This window comes from Tachypleus tridentatus, chromosome 5 (genome assembly GCF_004210375.1).
Source record: "Tachypleus tridentatus isolate NWPU-2018 chromosome 5, ASM421037v1, whole genome shotgun sequence".
Classification (NCBI taxonomy): domain Eukaryota; kingdom Metazoa; phylum Arthropoda; class Merostomata; order Xiphosura; family Limulidae; genus Tachypleus; species Tachypleus tridentatus.
In genome coordinates, this window is record NC_134829.1 from 52422182 (window position 1) to 52441075 (window position 18894).

At 30.7% G+C, this 18894-nt stretch overlaps 2 protein-coding genes across 3 annotated transcripts in view; both read right to left on the reverse strand.

Moving 5' to 3' along the window:
• Positions 1-556: 556 nt before the first annotated feature.
• Positions 557-18894, reverse strand: part of LOC143251172 (RING finger protein 17-like) — a 105044-nt gene continuing 86706 nt past the window's right edge. The window contains exons 29-38 of one of the 2 annotated variants that reach the window (XM_076502574.1): positions 17172-17314; positions 16082-16298; positions 15047-15219; positions 11288-11407; positions 8846-8932; positions 7046-7231; positions 6228-6471; positions 4130-4259; positions 3102-3273; positions 557-1522 (exon numbers count right to left, since the gene is read on the reverse strand). In XM_076502574.1, coding sequence (XP_076358689.1) covers positions 16238-16298; positions 17172-17314 — 204 coding nt within the window. In that variant the 3' untranslated portion in view covers positions 557-1522; positions 3102-3273; positions 4130-4259; ... (4 more) ...; positions 15047-15219; positions 16082-16237. Of the gene's footprint in view, positions 1523-3101; positions 3274-4129; positions 4260-6227; positions 6472-7045; positions 7232-8845; positions 8933-11287; positions 11408-15046; positions 15220-16081; positions 16299-17171; positions 17315-18894 lie in introns of those variants that run through there. The other variant, XM_076502575.1, reaches the window with a different exon arrangement.
• On the reverse strand, positions 1394-16184 carry LOC143250362 (tudor domain-containing protein 1-like). The gene is made up of 9 exons (XM_076500807.1): positions 16082-16184; positions 15047-15219; positions 11288-11407; positions 8846-8932; positions 7046-7231; positions 6228-6471; positions 4130-4259; positions 3102-3273; positions 1394-1522 (listed from the first exon to the last, which is right to left on the reverse strand). The coding sequence occupies exons 1-9, from the start codon at positions 16182-16184 to the stop codon at positions 1394-1396; spliced, it is 1344 nt and encodes a 447-aa protein (XP_076356922.1).

Consider the following 18894-nt stretch of genomic DNA (forward strand, 5'->3'; position numbering starts at 1 on the left):
ACACAAGGGCTATCTGTGCTAACCGTCCCTAATTTAGCACTGTAAGACTAGAGGGAAGGCAGCTAGTTATCACCACTGATTGCAAACCCTTGGGCTACTCTTTTACCAATAAATAGCAGGACTGACAGTCACATTATAACACCCTTTCATCAGAAAGGGTGAGCACGCTTGGTGTGACTGGAAGTTAAACCTGTGACCCTCAGATTACGAGTTGAGTGCCTTAACCACTTGGCTTCAATAACAGCCATGATCCACATGTCCAATTGGTCAATATTTTAAAACAATTTCTCATTATTAAGTAGCAATGTTGTACATGCAGCTAACAAATAATTATGAAGCTGCTATTATAGAACACAAAGAAAGAAAAAGGTAGTTTATTGATGTACATGTATCCTGGGTATTAAGATCTCATATTAGACAGGGGCAAAATATAACCAAAATATAACTTATTGCTGTTAAGTCTCAACTGACTTTTCACACCTTGAAATAAAGGTCAGTTTATATTAATACTCAACTAAAGAAGGATTTTAAAATAAATTTAAACATTCTACTTTACTTTCAGCAAAGAACTTTTATTATTAATGTCAACAACAGAAAGTTTCCAAGGAACAACGTTTCAAACCTCCTTCACAAATCACATGTAATGATTTAACCAAGGTGAAAAAACAACTAAAAAAATATTACACTTTTTATTACAATTTATCTTTTCTTGTCATTTTTTTCTTATAGTTTTCTTAGTGTGTGATTGAAAACTAACCTAATTTAAACATTAATACGTAATGGGATTTTGCTCATGTGATGTTAACTATTGACTTTTATAACTGCATGGTGCAGAGAACAAAACATGAGTGAAGCTACTTCTGAAAAGTCATACATATTAAGCACATACAAAACTAAGAACTGCTAGAAACGGTGTACTTATATCACAAACAAATGAATATCAAAACAAAGAAATTCAAAACATCTACATTCATTTAAGTTTTATCAAATATTGAGATGCTTTCATTTCTTTAAATTTCTCGGATATCAGTTCAAAAGTAAAATTAAAAATTTCACCCAAACCTTCTTGACATCTTACCAAGTCCATTCAACAACATTTTATCACATGGACAAGGACATTCAATCCTGAATCGTAAATGAGCTTTTTAGTACAATTGTACACAATTACCTATTGCATACCAGATGACAAGTACAACCTACCGAATCAGCATCAGGTGTATCCAATAACTCATACAATTTTCTCAGGTGCGTGCGTGTGTTCTTACACATACACAAATAGACACACAAACTTCCTGCAGTGTCCACACATCTTGAGATGGTTGTATGTGCCATCTAAAGCACCTGATATATACGTCCTCAAACTCAAAACCATGTGGTGATGAGTACAACCTGATCACAGTTCTTGTTCGGTATCACTGTCAAGTTTCACAAGCTTCTTGTCAATAAGAGACTGGTACACTAAAGTCATTTCTTGTTGAACGTTCTCACTGTACAGAAGGATCTCTAGTGGTGGACCTGGATCCTGCAATAAAGAACATAACAGGACACTGAATTAAAAGGCAAAGATTTATTTCTGGGTCACATTTTTAAATGTTTACTGCCACTATACTATACCCAATATGAATATTTCTTAAGAGTTTTCAGCTGATAATGTTTTTGTTTCTCAAGCTCCTGTTCAAAACTGTTTAATATTGTACCAACTTTGAGAGAAATGTCTGTGCTAAATCAGCCAAATAACATACTAGGTTCTGGACATCTAAGTTATGCATCTCAAAAATCATAAGTAAGCTATCTACTAAAAACACAGGCAAAAAGTGCATCTACAACAGTGAATCAATTCAGATGTTAGTAATATATGTTAGAAACACTGTAGAACAGAATACAATAGTTTAATGTAAAGTAATTTGTTTACAGACAGAAATGATGGAAAGGAAAAGTATCTAACTTTTGGGCTTTAAAGTGACAAAAGGATTTAGAATACGTTATTCATTCTTATGAGAAGTCACTGAAAAGCTAACAGTAAATATCTAATATAGACCCATAACTTTTCCCAGCTTCATTAAGAGTTTTCTAAAGTGTACAGTTCTCTGCTCCCTGACTATAATACAGCAGTTCCAACATCTTATAAATGTCCTTCACACAAAGAGCATTCAAAATATTATAATTATCAGAAGATACCAACTTTGCTTCTCATATCCAAGCAAAACTGGTGAGATCTTATAATGGCTTGTGTGGTAATTCTGTAACAAATAAAACTTAAACATGGTCAATATAATATAAAAAGAATAAATATTAGGTAGTACAGGTATAATCCTTTAGTGTAGTTAATAAATCTTAGGTTGTACAGGTATAACCCTTTAGTGTAGTTAGTAAATATTAAGTAATACAGGTATAACCCTTTAGTGTAGTTAATAAATCTTAGGTTGTACAGGTATAACCCTTTAGTGTAGTTAATAAATCTTAGGTTGTACAGGTATAACCCTTTAGTGTAGTTCACAAAATCCAAGATAACCTAGTGTACATAAATACTATTTCTGTATAACTTCAAGGTGGTTAATATTAAGTAATACAGGTAACAACCACTGAAGTTTTGAATCTTAGGTTCTTTCAGGTAAACCCTTTTTGTAATAATAAGTATTAGGCAGTCAGGTATAACCCTTTATATAGTTCACAAATCCAAGATAGGATATGAACACAAAACTATTTCTATATATATAACATATAAAAAAGTAACAACCACTGACACTATATATATACATATCAAAAAAGGATATTAACCCCCACACTATATATATACATATCAAAAAATGATATGAACCCCCCACACTATATATATATATACATATATGTATATATAATTTTAAAATACTAAATCCCTTCATCATTCAACTGTAGTTAACATCATATGATGCAAGCAATTTGCATGTAACATTTTGAATGGCTCTCCCACTGCAAAACTCATGAATTTTTTAGCATGGGGGTGATTTACACAAGCCACAAACAAGGATTTAAAGAATAACACAATAAATATTCTAGCTTGGTGTTTTATTACAAAATTAAGGGAAATCAAAACATTACGTCACAGAAATAACATAACTTACACAAACTTTAGCCCAAAATTTCAAGCTGTTGTTAAAAAGAATGTCAACCATTTCTACAAGTGCTTCCTGAGACCAACTGTCTGATACTGGGCTTAATCTACTTAGCTTGCAGTGAAGTGCTTGGAGAGGGAACATAAAGTACTGAATGGGTAGTTCCCGTAGTCGACTAAAACTGTAAAATGAAGTTATTATCCATAACTTAAATTTTCAACATGAAATTTATAAAAATAAAATGAAATAATGATTTTTGTTTTATTTCCTTTCCAGGTTCAACAGCATAAAGCATTTAAATATGTGTTAATCATATTAAAGCTTAAGTTACTTGTAATCCTGAACATCAAATAATATTTAGTGGGTCACCTAAAAAAAACCAAGACGTTTAATCTTACAGTTCCAAGATGTTAATTTTAAATGTGCCAACAATAACAAAGTTTTAATTATTTAAAGTAGGTTTTTTTAATAAACGGAACTTCAGTTTACTACTAGAAACTTCAAACTAGAAAAATATTCATTATGTTCTAAAAACATGCATGTCCAAGAAGTATTGATAAAAATGAAATAGAAAGCGTTCCCGTTACACGGTTTCTCTTTCAGTTCTAAACTAGAAAAATAAATATGCAATAAGAAACATCGTTAAACAGAGTTTGTTATTTATTTCTACAGATAGTAAACTCTCCCAGGAGGTAAGTTAGAAACTCTATACTCTATAAAAGGGTAATTTAAGACATGTTATAAATCATGGTTACAAGAAACTGACAAAGTGTAACATAATTGTAACAAATAAAATCACAGCATAGTGGGAATAATGTTCTATAAACACTTCCCACTTGATCTAACTCATCTTGTCAGCAGTTGATCGCATTAAATATGATAAAATAACCATAAGTTGCTTTACATCTATTCAAATGCACTACTTTAAAGTTTCAAGAATTTTTTAACTCATTCTGTTGAAATTTACCAAAACATATGTTAGGTCAAGTTGTAAATAAATGATATTTTTTTTTACACATGTTAAAGACTGTTTTTACTTTTCCTTAGGAATGATTTCTGAATTCCCATAGTCTATGTACAACACTTCGACTTTCAAGCTGCTCGCTGACTTGATCAAACCTCGATACCATCTGTCGTCATAAGAATACATGGCACAACATGCCTGCCCTAATTTAAAGATAAACAGTAGAGTTAGTGAAAAAAAAAGACTAAATAAAGGAAACAGACACAAAGGTAAAAAACAACAACAAAGGTATCATGAATAAATAAAACAGAAATAAACAGCATGTTGTACAACAATACAAATGGTGAACATATTAACTTAATATATTATAAAAATATAAATATGTAACACTTATTAACACTACACTGCAACTTTCAATGAGAACTGAATCTGCTATTGCAAATTGTAACTTACTAAGTCACAAATCTATTTTTTGTTCTTTAATACACAAATGGGTTTAAAGTTCTGGAGTCGATTGCCCTTAATTTTAGGTAACAGTCTAAATAAGCTACGGATTTATTTTTGTTGATTCTTCATTCTATTAAGGTTACCATTAGGTGAATACTCATTTATAACTTCAAAAATATATTTCACATAAATATATTTTTTATGTCATACAAGCTTTTTTTAAGTAAGATATGAAAATACAAAATTTTTCACCCATATTTTCCTATTATTGCAACAGAGGATAAACACAGCAACTTTACTTGTACATGGATATAAGATATAGATGAACTAGGACAAGATAAAGCCCCACAGGAATCAAAGTGTGGCACGGTACAACTCTAATACTAATGTTTTGTTTCACAGAAGAATCAGCACTACTGTATACTAAACTATAAACTGTATCATTGGAAATATTACTATTTATCAGAAAACTTAGTTTCCAAAGTTTCCTTAATGCAAGAAAACATCTAATTAATGACATCTAGGCCATAAATTATTTTCACTTTGATGAAAACCACCTTAAAGTGCTATTGTTTAAGGTCTGTCACAACTATCAAATGCTATTCTTTAAAGACCTTTGTCACAACAATCAAGTGCTATTGTTTAAAGAAATCTATCACAACTATTAAGTGCTATTGTTTAAAGAATTCTGTCACAACTATCAAGTGCTATTGTTTAAAGAATTCTGTCACAACTATCAAGTGCTATTGTTTAAAGAAGTCTGTCACAACTATCAAGTGCTATTGTTTAAAGAAGTCTGTCACAACTATCAAGTGCTATTGTTTAAAGAAGTCTGTCACAACTATCAAGTGCTATTTTTTAAAGTCTGTTACAACTATCAAGTGCTATTGTTTAGTCTATCACAACCATCAAGTGCTACTGTTTAAAGAAGTCTGTCACAACTGTCAAGTGCTATTGTTTAAAGAAATCTATCAAAACTATTAAGTGCTATTGCTTAAAGAATTCTGTCACAACTATCAAGTGCTATTGTTTAAAAAATTCTGTCACAACTATCAAGTGCTATTGTTTAAAGAATTCTGTCACAACTATCAAGTGCTATTGTTTAAAGAATTCTGTCACAACTATCAAGTGCTATTGTTTAAAGACGTCTGTCACAACTATCAAGTGCTTTTATATTTTAAATTAAGTACTATTTTTTTATTCTTAACAGCTAACAATATAACTACTTCAACTGCAAAAGCAGTGGAGGAGTGTTGGTCATGTAACTATTTTGCTAGCTTTGTAAGGTAACAGAGATCGTATATCTTATATGAATTGCAAATCGTGGTGTCTGTCCATACATGCATCTGTCATCCATTTACAGTGGCTGCTTCCTGTGCCATGATTGAAAAGCTGTGCAGGCAGAAAAAGTTCAACATTCATATATGAAATAACAGGAGAACAGGCATGACTTATGTTGGTAGCAGATTTTATTTTGCAAGCAGGATATTCTACATTAAGTTCTTTGGAGTTATTAAAAACTATCATTCACATTTCAAAATGTGACATAACTTAAAGAATAAAAATGTAGTAGTGATATAAGGAGCTTAGATCATGGGGTATCTGTGAAACCAAGAGTATAACACAACCCTTTTAAAGTATATGAAATAATTCAAATTGTTAGACTAACTTTAACTTTTTTCATCACTGGGAATGGATACTTTTGTGTGTATATTTTTTGTCACCTTGTTCTAAATCTTTAAGGACAGGAAAACTTTCTCCATTTTCACCAAGTTCTTCCATCATTGCTAGGAACCCCTCAAACTCTTGATTAATTAGTTTCTCTTCATCTGAAGATGATTCTTCTAATTTAAGTCTTTGGATATAGATTTCATTAGGCTTTACACAGTTGGTTACCACCACTGGAAATATTTTTCCTTTGTCTGGAATTTTTGGATATAAGTATGGAGAAACCATTTCTACATTAATCTGTAAGATAAAGTAAAAGTTATAGAATGGAAATACGAGACTTTAAACATTCCATGCTTGAAACGATCATACAAAATGAAGCTACCCATGTTTAAAGCTAACCTTCCAACAGCAGGGTTTTCTCTCTCTGCACGTAGACTTTTACGTTAATTAACGACAGGTTGGAAATAGGTAAAACAAAAGTAATCAATTTAAATTAATATGAGATTAATTACAACAAAAACTTATCACAGTATACACTCTGCTGTACAATGAACAGTTGTAGGCTTACCATAAGTTTAATGCATGCAAATACTTGTTAATTCCACTCTGAGCTCAAATAATTAGAAATGTATTAAACATTGCTAATTATCCATAAATATGTATCAATTTCAATTGACAGTCTTTAATAACAAGATAATTATTAGAAGCTTTTGAAATAATTTTTTTCTAATATCATGAGTGAAAAGAAAAATTATTTCCAAGTTAAAAAACAAAAAAGTTAAATACTAGACGACAACTTTGAATGTAAGTCAGTAACTCTATCTCAAAAATTAGATGAAAATTTAATCTAAATAATAATTTTAACAGATACCTCTTCACTTCCATTAGGTGTTACAGACGATAACATTTCATCATCATCTATCAAGGTGTTGCAAATAGATCTTCCTGCAAGTTCAACTTTCTTTGCAAAACCCATCTCTACTAGAATATCCTCTAGTACAATGTCTCCTGGTAATGAAAGGGAAATCCTTAGAGGCTTCCCTGGTTCAGGTGGCATCTGAGTTAGAGAGTAAAGGTATATGAAGTAAAAAAACAAAAACAAAACCTTGTAATATGTTTATTAAAGTTAAATTTTATTAAACATATTAAATTTTGCTCAAAAGTTTAATATAAAATAATTATATTACATTACTACTCAGAAAAACTTAAGAACAAATGACATATTTTTGTACACTATGTTTCAATGAAAATTAACAAAGCAGTGTCACGACACCTTGCTATACTGTATCTCAAATGATACAACTGTTACAGAATCAAATTAGGTGTTTCCACTCACTTTTATTTCTCTTGAAGATCTGGTACAGTTAACAGTTTCAAAAACAGCAAAATTTAGGATTACAATATGATATATATGAACAAATACCAGAAAAATAGTTCATCTATCAGGTAGGCTGTTTCCAACACATTATGTACAGATGTGCATTCAATATTTTTGTGTATTATATATACGTATATTTAATTTTGAAAGGGTTTACTATAGGCCCATGCATGCATATCTATGTCTTATCCAAATATGGTCCAATTTGTTTCCAGGCATTTTTTTGTGAATCTTTGTGTTATAGTTTCATGAGAAAAAGAAATTGACATCACATGCTCTCTCCATATTAATGAAAACAAAAAAATGTCATCTTATTTCAGTACAACATCAACATGTGACACAACATTTGTACATCTTTTCACTGGGGTTCAGTATTAATACACTGTTATTTAAATTCATAAAATAAAGGGATCAGAACCTAACACTTCTAATAATAAATTTATTAAAACAGAATAAAAACTTATTAAATAATATTTTAGCTAACAAGAAAGTGATTTCTTAATGACTTTTCGAAAAATGATGCTAAGATAAACTTTGATAAACAGAATGTTTGAGTGTCTTCTATTCTTTGTAATTCTTCAATCAATGTCACTCAAATTAATCATTATAAAGTACCAGTTAAGGTACTTGTATTCTAGACAATGATTAGGTAAATTTATGATTAATGAAAGGTTTTCCTAGGACATGAAAAGTTTTCATTTATATACAATTTAAAACATCCATAAAAACAGAAAAACAATATGTGAAATTGTAAATTTGTGTGTATCCTTCCATAGACTCAACAGACCTTAAGTAGTGACAAAAATCCCTGCAAAGACACTCATAAAAACTGCAAAATGCAAAATTAAAAATTTGGATTATTTTCCCGTGGACCTAATGAGCCTCCATACTGATTTTTATGAACATACATCCACACACTGCAAATTATTTACGTAGACATCGAACAGACAGTAGTATTATATTTATGTACACATGGCCAGTGCATTAGTTCCATGTGTGACATATTCATGACATCATATTTGCACACTGAGAATGGAGGAAAAGGTTCTCTGTGACAGGAAACTGAGACAAAATCGTGACCTTTATTGCAAATCTACATGCACACAGGATAAAAATTTTGCAAAGTTGGAGGTTGGCACATCACATAATAAAAAAGATTTTCCAGTATCATATAAGCAAGAGTTCCATTATAGTACAATATAGATTATAAGAAATGTTTATATCTGGACTTTTAATACATTATTCTACATCAATATTACCCCAAATGTGAACAACTTGATGCAGACTCTTTACCTTGATTTTCATTGTGCACATTTTCTCCACAATGGATTCATGAATAAAGTCCAAAATATCTGTTGGCCATTGAGAGTCCCCTGTTGTCTGTAAGTTTAATATTATAAATAATTGATAAGATAGTTTTACATATTTTAAATAACATAACTTTTACAGTAAATTAAATATTTACCCTAAAGAGATAACATTTGCTTAACACTGTTATACAACAATAAAATATCATACAGATCACGTAAATTTTACTTTTTATACTACAGTAGTCAATTAAGCACTTCACACTTTGCAATGCTCATTGTTTAAACAAAATAATACAATATGATGTAACAAAATATCCCATCTAAATTGTTCCTACAAAACTAACATATGACTCACAATTGGTGCTTATACTTGTTAAAGATGTAGTTCATAATAAAATATAACTTACTCTAACATACAAAAATACAACTTTCTCTGAATGGTGCCTAAATTTAAATCTGTATGTTGCTAGTACTCATGGGTATCAAGGTATAAATAACAGGTTATTTGGGCTATATATTTGTCTGTCACAAAACAAATTGGTGATCCTGTCATTTAGGTTCATCTGCAAGTTCTAAAGAAGTTTACTAAAGACAAGATCTCTTTTACTAAGGTTTGTAGGAACATTTACAAAATTTATATCTTAAAATGTATTATACTAACATGAGGGTTTCTAGAAGATATAGAGAAATTCTACAAAAACAATGAGGCAACACTAATTTGAAACAATGTCTCAGTTTATTAGAGTGCTCAGTAAAATTACTCTTCCAAAGGAAATGATCAACAACTTCATATCTCTCTTGGACCTTTACAGCAAACATTCAGCCCCAAAAGAACGAACTGGTGAATATAAATCATAGAGACAGAAGACTGAAAACAGAATATTAATCAGGGTGTCAAAGGCAGATAAATTTATGGCTTTAACCAAACTTACACAGAAAGAGACTGAGAGCACTAATGTTCATATCTACAATGGCTCAACAAGAAGATGGCTGAATGCAGAGGTTTTATTGGAGAAAGCTGTAACCAAAGTCTCCCATAAGCTCCAGAGACATCAAGAAGAAGACCAGTTTGGTAGAAACCAATGGATGATTCTCAGAGGAGGAGGAGAATACTCCTTGACAAGAACAAAACTGAGATGTTCAATAATTCTTGTTGAATAAGATGAGATGAGAAATAGAAGCTGATACCTGGATAACTGACACTGCCTTTTGCTATAGCACCATCTGGCTTTTTACAACTTTATATTATTAGAGTACCTCTTGGTGATGCATCAGTTTCTGTTGTACATGTGTAGACAACATAATGGTCTGGGATTGCATCACTGCTCCACATGACAGAGATGTCATATAATACAAAGAGTACTAAGACTCTATCACAAAAGAAATACCACCAGCTGGTAGAGGGTTTAATATCCAGTAAGAAAATTATCCAAAGCACATCACATTTTTTAACAGAAGATATCTTGACTGGAAGATAAACATTTATCTTATGGAGCAGTCATACCAAAGCCCTGACATGAATATGATGAGTAAACCTTAGATACTACTTAAAAGTTATATTGTAGAAGATACAACCAGCACCATGACATGTTAGAGAAATAAAATCCATGAAGAATGCTTTTACCTACCTCCAGCATATCACTGCTCAAAATAATTTAGGAACATTCTAGAAATCCCAATAAGGCTCCACACTGATTACTAAATGTGCACCAATGTTTGTTAAATACAAACTTAACATGGAACCTCCATATTTTACATAAAAATTATTCATTATACTGTGACAAACAACACTCAAAGATGTTCATTAATACAGAGAAATATTACAGAAAATCAGAAAGCATTCTCAGGTTCCTTGTGACAATTATTAGTAACTATTTTTAATAAACAAATACATAACATTACATGTATTACCTGAGAATATGTTTCAGTACATACCTTTAAACAAGTTCATCAAACAATCAAATCAAATATTTCATTTCCTTGGTAAACAATTTTGCTCTAACTATTCTATAAATACCAACAAAAGAAATTTCATCTGTGTACAATACCTATCAACCTTACACATCTTAACTGTATTAATTAAAATTGCTGCAGAAACAAAATAAAAATGAAAAATCCATGGTTTAATTAAATGTATTTTAATTACTGAAATTTCTTTGTCATGTAGGGCATAAAATAATCAGAATTAGTAAACTATAAGGCATTGGAAGTTATCTCAGTCCTATCCTTATGGCTATTTGAATAAGTAAAATGGTGATGTTACTCATTACCAAATGCTTTAGGGGCATTAGAAATTTTTAAATTCACTTTATTTCATTTCTGATTACAAACTTAATAACAAACTAATCAATTACTGTAACAAACAAAACAGCAGCTAGTTTTTACTCACAGCAAAAAATTATTGTGCTCTCTGTCATGTACTTACAGGTTGGATACCCTCAAGTTCACATTCAAGACACTGCCTTGGAATGTCCATCATGACTGGCTCCAAGCGGATATCTTGGAGGTTGATTACCTCTTGGTTGCCATAGTCTACAAACAAAACCTGAAATTACAAAGAAATAACACATTCATTCTAAAACCACACAGCAAAAGAAGCAAAATGTACAAGTATGTATAGTATGTGCAGATCATGTGTAAGAAATGTTCAAAGATTTTAATAAATTAATTTAGTTGTATGATCTATTTAGCTGCAGCCATCCGTTGTTGGATGTAGCTCTCTGTCAGACCGGTCCAGTATTTCCTATTCTTAGCATGCTGTGTTCATCCGATTTCTGCTTCCATCACTGTATCATTCTTCATTTTCACTTCCCCTTATATCTTTTCCCTATCATAGGTTGCCATTCCATCATCCTTAATGTCCACCAGTTATAGAAGTACCTTGTTACACGCACAGCTCTTTTTCATTTAGATTCTGGAATGAATCTTACTGCATCTGTTACATTTGTTGATTTTCTCTTGTTTGTTTGTTTTGAAATTTTGCGTAAAGTTGCATGAGGGCTATCTGCGCTAGCTGTCCCTAATTTAGTAGTGTAAGACTAGAGAGAAGGCAGCTAGTCATCACCACCCACTGCCAACCCTTGGGCTACTCTTTTACCAGCGAATAGTGGGATTGACCGTCACATTATAACGCCCCCACGGCTGAAAGGGTAAACATGTTTGGTGCAACGGGGATTCAAACCCGTCACCCTCAGATTACGAGTCGAACGCCTTAACCCACCTGGCCATGCTGGGCCTATATTCTCGTATTTTGTCATTTCATGCATATGAAGTATGACTGAATTATTCATAAATAACTAAACCTTAAATTCTTTTCACTTTCTTAAGAAAAATAAATCTAAAGGGGAAGGTACATTCATAAAAACAAGTTATTTTTTTTTATAATTACAGTAGTTGGAATTTGAAAAAACTAGACAGTAAAACCACATGAAAAGATTGTTGAGTCCTAAGTTCCCACAGCAATTTAAGATAGTTCCAACATTCAAGTTTAAACCTGAAATAAATGCCATTCTACAGAAGGGAATGCAGAATCAGACATATTCATGATGTTAGAAAAAACACGCAAGTTTAAGAAGTCTTGATAGAAATGAATAAAAATCCTATAACCTGAGCATTTTTGAAAGGCAGACCTTTCTTCTTCAAGTGCAATTTGAAAAAAAAAAAAAAAAAAGGTCCACTTTAGAATGAGAGATAAGTCTTTGCAAGTACATAGAATACAGATAATTAAACAAGATATATCAGAATGAAAAATATTTTCCTTAGCATTCACAACATTCAGGAATTTAAAATGCTTAGATTGTTCATATTCACGTAACAATGTTTATAATAACATTTTGTACAGAAGCAATATAAACTTAATTATTCTAAAACCCAAGGAGAAATATTATCATAAATGATAAAAAAAAACAGTAACATGTCAACCTAATGAAGGAAAATGCAAGAAATGTAGTGAAAAGTAAAAAATTACAAAAAGCCTAAATGTAGACAAGGGTGAAAAAATATCCTTTTTTATTGTTACAACTGTACATCAGATATAAATGAGCTCTATTAACCCTATCACCATAAGTATTACTTTTTAATCCCCTTCTGTACATGCTTAATGAGTATTATATTCAAGATTTAATCAAACCACTTTAATATGAATCTATTTTAATGAAATTACTATTGTCAAGTACATTAAAACTTGGTTTTATATTTCTAAGTTTTAGTCCTTTATTATAAACAGAAACATTTAAAAAAGCAATTAAAACTACTACCACATGATCTGGTTACTAGTCTAAACTTTACAAGTTATTATACATGATACTGTGGAAACAGAATAAACTGTTAACATAGAAGATCAAGTTCCACTTCTCTTTCATTAGCATCTGGAAAATTTCCAAGAATTTCCTTCTTGGGAGTTTTATATTCTGATATTTCTAAGCTTAAAGTCAGCCACACCCACTTAAAAACCAAAGCTGTGTTTCCAGATGAGAGTTTAAAGTTGAATGATATGCTTAAAACCAATAAAAAGAGAAGATTTCTCATTACTTGGTTATAGCCTGACAAAACCTCTACCAGTGTATGGGTTTGTATTGTGTAATAAAAAAGTAGCTTAGTTTATCGTTCTCTTGAGGTGTATTTAGTGCTTGGCAAGTGTTTCTTACCTTATATCTATTAGTTTGCTAAACATATAAACCACATTCAGGTTTTATGTTTATATTTTAATTAGGTATGTATTATTTGTGTTTATAAATGCTTATTTGAAGATTTTGTAATTGTATACATTTAATTTGATGTAATTTAATTTGTGGAAATGTCCAAGCAAGATGGTATCATATGTGTATGTGAGGATTAAGTGAAAGAATTTGTGAATGACCTTTGCCCTATACTAACTGCAGAGTCATGCTGGTAGGAACAGGTTGGCATACCTGCATCAATAATAAAAGACAATTAATTGGAAAGGACAATTAAAAATAAACTATATATTAAAAGATAAAGACTATACAATAATATATAGTATTTTTATACTCAAAATGAAAATAACACTGCATTTGAACTTTACAGAACATAAGTTCAAGCAACTACATTAAATAACTGACATTTTATTACAATAACAGAAAATGTCAAAACAAAATGTTTTATTTCCTAAAACTACATAATCTTAAGGTCACTCACGACAAACTTAAAACTATTTCATCAACTAGCTTCATTTTTATAAAGAAGTTTCACAAGAGTTACATGTATACTTATGTACGCAGATCATTGTCCCTGTGTTATCTATATACAAAGTTTACCATCTCATGCTCAGATACAACTTGAACTAACTTCATTAAAAATTTCAGTAAATTAGTAAATACTGTTAACTAACATTCAAGTTACTGGCCTATACTATAACTTTATATCTACATCTATTAAAAGTACTTGATGCTTTAGAAGAAAAGAATCAATTCTTGCATGGAAATTTGTCTTGAAATATTTCAGAAAGTTATAATATGCAACAAAAATAGTAAACGTTTCTGTTACATATATCCTTATTGATGAAACTGAAGTTTTTGAAACTAGTAATTAGTATGTAAAAGATATAAATGCCAGAGCAAAACAGTTTATTTAGAAACTTAGCTCTCGGACAGACCACAGCCAAATGTATTGTGTTCTTGTTATTATAATTGATCTCAAATGAGTCTCCTATTTATTATGTTATGTACATTATGTATTATGATTTCAAATACACAGAAATTTGATTTAAGAAATTAAATGAATGTTGACATGCATCAAATTTATAATATTTGCCAACAAGATTGATACTTACAATTTTCTTTCTTAACACAAATACATTTTAGTATACAAACATCAAAACAATTTACAATAAGAGTTATTAAAGTAACTGTTAGTGAATAAAAGTTAATTAAAAGATCCTAGTACTTTGGTAAAATATGTATTGTTGATTCTTACTCTCGAGAATCTTCTACAAATTTAGAGAACAGGTGGGATGAGAGTAATACACATTTAATAATACAAGTTACATATTTCTAAATATATATTCAACTGAAACAAATGTACATATTAGAATAATATTAAATCCCTTCAACTGTGAAGAAGGGATATCCTTCTGTATTGCAAATTAAGGTTACAAATAAATTTAATGTTCATAAAATGATCAATGTAAGTAATAATCTGAGTAAAAGAATCATATTACACTAACCTCTATACAATTGTCCAAAACTTTGACCACTTCTGCTCTATACCAGTTCTTATCTAACCAGTACTTGGCTATACATGCTTCCCCAATTACTGGGAAAGTTGATGGAGGCACAAAATCAGAGTTCTGAAACTTGGCTTGTAAAGCATTCTTGATAACATGCAAAGTATCTGACCCTAGAAAAAAACAACAAGTGTACGCAACTCTCATACGCAACTCTCATAAGCAGCATTACATTTAAACCTTGAATATACATCTTTCGTGTTAGACACATTTGTTTAAGTGACAATTGTATTGGTGAAATTATTTTAAACTGCAGATGTACAGAATGCAAAGTAAACTTTAATATTACATTGTACAAATTGATAAATTTGTTAAATAAGGATATTTAGTGGTGATTAGTGTTATTAGTATTAAAACTGAATGTAATGTAGGTTTAGTTACTCACAATACATTGAAACTTTGACTGTGCAGCAAACTTAACTAAGATATTTTTAATTGTTTATTAAAGTTTTGAACTCCAATTTTTCAAGTTCACTAGTATCATTTATTAATGTTTAAGATTTGATTTTGTTGGTCAACATAACAGTTAGCAACTAAATGGTTCAGTGTATGATGTCACAGTACATTACATGATAAAAAAATGGAAAAGGTAGTTGAAACTGTATATTCACAATAATAAAAAATTTAAAAACCAACTGCACAATTGTGCTATTTAATTTTATGTTTGTTTCAGGTATTTGTGCAAAGCTACTCAAGACCTATTCACTCTAGCTGTACTTGATTTTGAATTAGTAACACTACAGGAAATGTGGCTAGATAGTTAACAGCTTTCACCACTAATTCCTGTCTGGCTGAATAGAGATTTGACCATTACAACACACCCCTAAGCCTAAAGTTTCTAAAATGATTGTTTTAAATCTTTTAAGTAATGAAATGTAAACGACAAATCAAACAGATCGTATAGTCTGGTATGTTCAGCCAATACTATTTCATATACAAGATTATTTTAACAAAGTAATTAGAAATTGTACTTACCCACACCAGCTCTATGTAAAAAAATTGTGCCATCTTCTCCAATCTGTGTTGGTATAACCATCAGTTCTCTTTCCTTGGGCATAAGAGTTGGTTTCCATTTCATTTTATTAGCTAAACTGGGTTTATATTTTACTTCAGTATGATGAAGGGATTCAGTCATAACGTTATGATTTTTTCCGAGGATGTGACATCGGAGCTACCCACTTGAAAATGGAAGCTAAAATATCAAAGAAATATTTTTACATTCAATTTTAAATTTGTACTCACATTCTCTTCAGGCTTGTACAATATCATTTAGGAAAAACCAATAAAACTAATTTATGTAAAAAGAGACACCTTTTTTTTTTGTTAAATATATATATATAGAATATAGACCAATCAGCACAAGAGACACAAACTTACATTTAATGATTTCTTAAATTATAAAATTTTGTCTTTAGAAGGATGGTAAAACAAGCTATAACTTATAGTTCTCTTGTCCAAAATTTTAAACTAATTTATTGGGCAGATAATAAATGTCAGTACACTTTATCAGAAACAGTAAGCAAAAACATTTATTTATTCATTAGAAAATAAAAAAAAGGTTTAGAAGGGCAGATGTTGTTGGAAATCTCAATACAATCACTTACTGATCTGGGATGTAATTTTATTAAACAGTTTTAATGTTGGTTGAAAGTTCTCATACAAGATATTAGAACTTTTTTTTTGTTGAAGTTGAAATGACAAGGATGCTAACTGATAAATGTCAATGTATTTTTGGAAGATAGACTGTATATTTAAAATTTAATGTTACAAAAAATACTTTATTTTCAGTTTCAGTGAAAAACCAATAACGTTATTCTTACCGATATTAAAGCATCAATAAAATAAAACTGTTAAGTTATTTTTATCAGATCTAAAATTAATGCTGATAAAAGTGTAATGTCACTATCATGTTAACAATATTTTAACAGCAGAACCACAATTTTCAATTTTCTCCCTGTTGTAGAGAATTTCTTCTATTAGTAATTAAAAAGAAAAACATTAGTTAACATAATTCAGCTTTTTATCATAAAATTACCAAATTATCAATGACTAAAATAATGCTTACTTGTGAATTGGAATTGCAAGACCTCTGTCTAAAAGCTGTTGAACGATGCTGGTGTATTCAACAATGCTCGGATCGAGAGCTCCCCCTACACGGACTTCCTCAAACAGCAAGTCAATTGGAAGAGAACTGTTTTTTATTTCTCCCTGGAAACCCCACATACATACAATTTGAGAAAAACAATTGTAAGTTAACTCTACTGTTGTCACTCTGAGTAATAAGTTTCTAACATAAGAAAATGTGTTTTAAGGTTCCATGATTGCTGCTGACTGCAGTAGCTGAACAATGGAATAGGTTTCTCAAGTATGTTTCCTGACAGTTGCTTTTAATTTACTGAAGGCCTTACCAACAAGAGATGGCAGCACTAGCTGTCAGGTGTAGGATAATCCACTCTCATTACAACCCAAGTTGGTAATTATTAGAATAAATGTATGTGGCAAGTACCTCATAGCATGCATAACACATAATAATTCTTAATAAATATTACATTCATTGTTGATCACTTTTGATATTAATAAATTACTACAAGGAGTGAAAAAACTGGTTTGGTTTGTTTTGAATTTCATGCAATCTGTGCTAGCCATCCCTAATTTAGCAGTGTAAGACTAGAGGGAAGGTAGCTAGTCGTCACCACCCACCGCCAACTCTCGGGCTACTCTTTTACCAATGAATAGTGGAATTGACCATCACATTATAATGCCCCCATGGTTGAATGGGCGAGCATGTTTGGTGTGACAGTGATTCAAATCCTCAACCCTCAGATTACGAGTTGAGTGCCTTAACCACCTGGCCATGCAGGGCTGTGAGAAAAAACTGATAGTCAAATTACCAGTCATGAACAATAAAAAGGAACAGTAAACCAAAGCATAGCTCTCAACCCAGAAAAAGATATTTGGAATATACTTAACTTACTGGAAGAGATTTTAAACAAACAACTATATATACAAGTGATTTTCGATACATTTTTTGGAAATTCTTATTCCAATAACTTTATTTAAAGAATGATAATTTTTAATTTTTCCATTAAAAAATAACATTCTGGTGTAAACTTTCTGTATGATACAAAATAATTTTGTAAAATCTCAAAAACACACATTCATGTAAAATTTGATGTATGTATGTACTAAAATACTGAGGCTCTTGCATTTGGACATCTGCTGTCAAATATCTCCAATAAAAAATGCAGTAATGAAAATCACCTTTTACCTAATATATACACACACAGTTACATAAACTGTTAAATTTATTACACATTCATTTTAAATGTAGTAAAATCCTCCATGTCACAGTGCAAGTTTTACAAAGTAATTAACAGTGAAGAATAATTGAAATGAAAATTCATTTTTAACAAAATGAGAGATTTTAAAAAGGAATCCTGTGGGAAAGAAAATATAACAAGAGTAGTTAATCCTACCTTTAATCTTCTGATCCATAATACCATGAGGAGAAACAATATTTTGCTATCCTTCACTTTACAACATGGTAGAAAGCTAACTGAAAAACACCTTGCTATCCTATCTTGTATACCATTTTATACAAAGCTATTCTATTTTCTATACTTTCTGGTAAGGATATGATTTAGAAACAAGATTCTATTATCCTATCTTCTATCCTTCCTGGCAGAATGTTAAGTGAGAAACAAGATTCTGTTATTCTATCTTCTATCCCTCCTGGCAGAATGCTAAGAGAGAAAGAAGATTCTGTTATCGTATTTTCTATCCTTTTT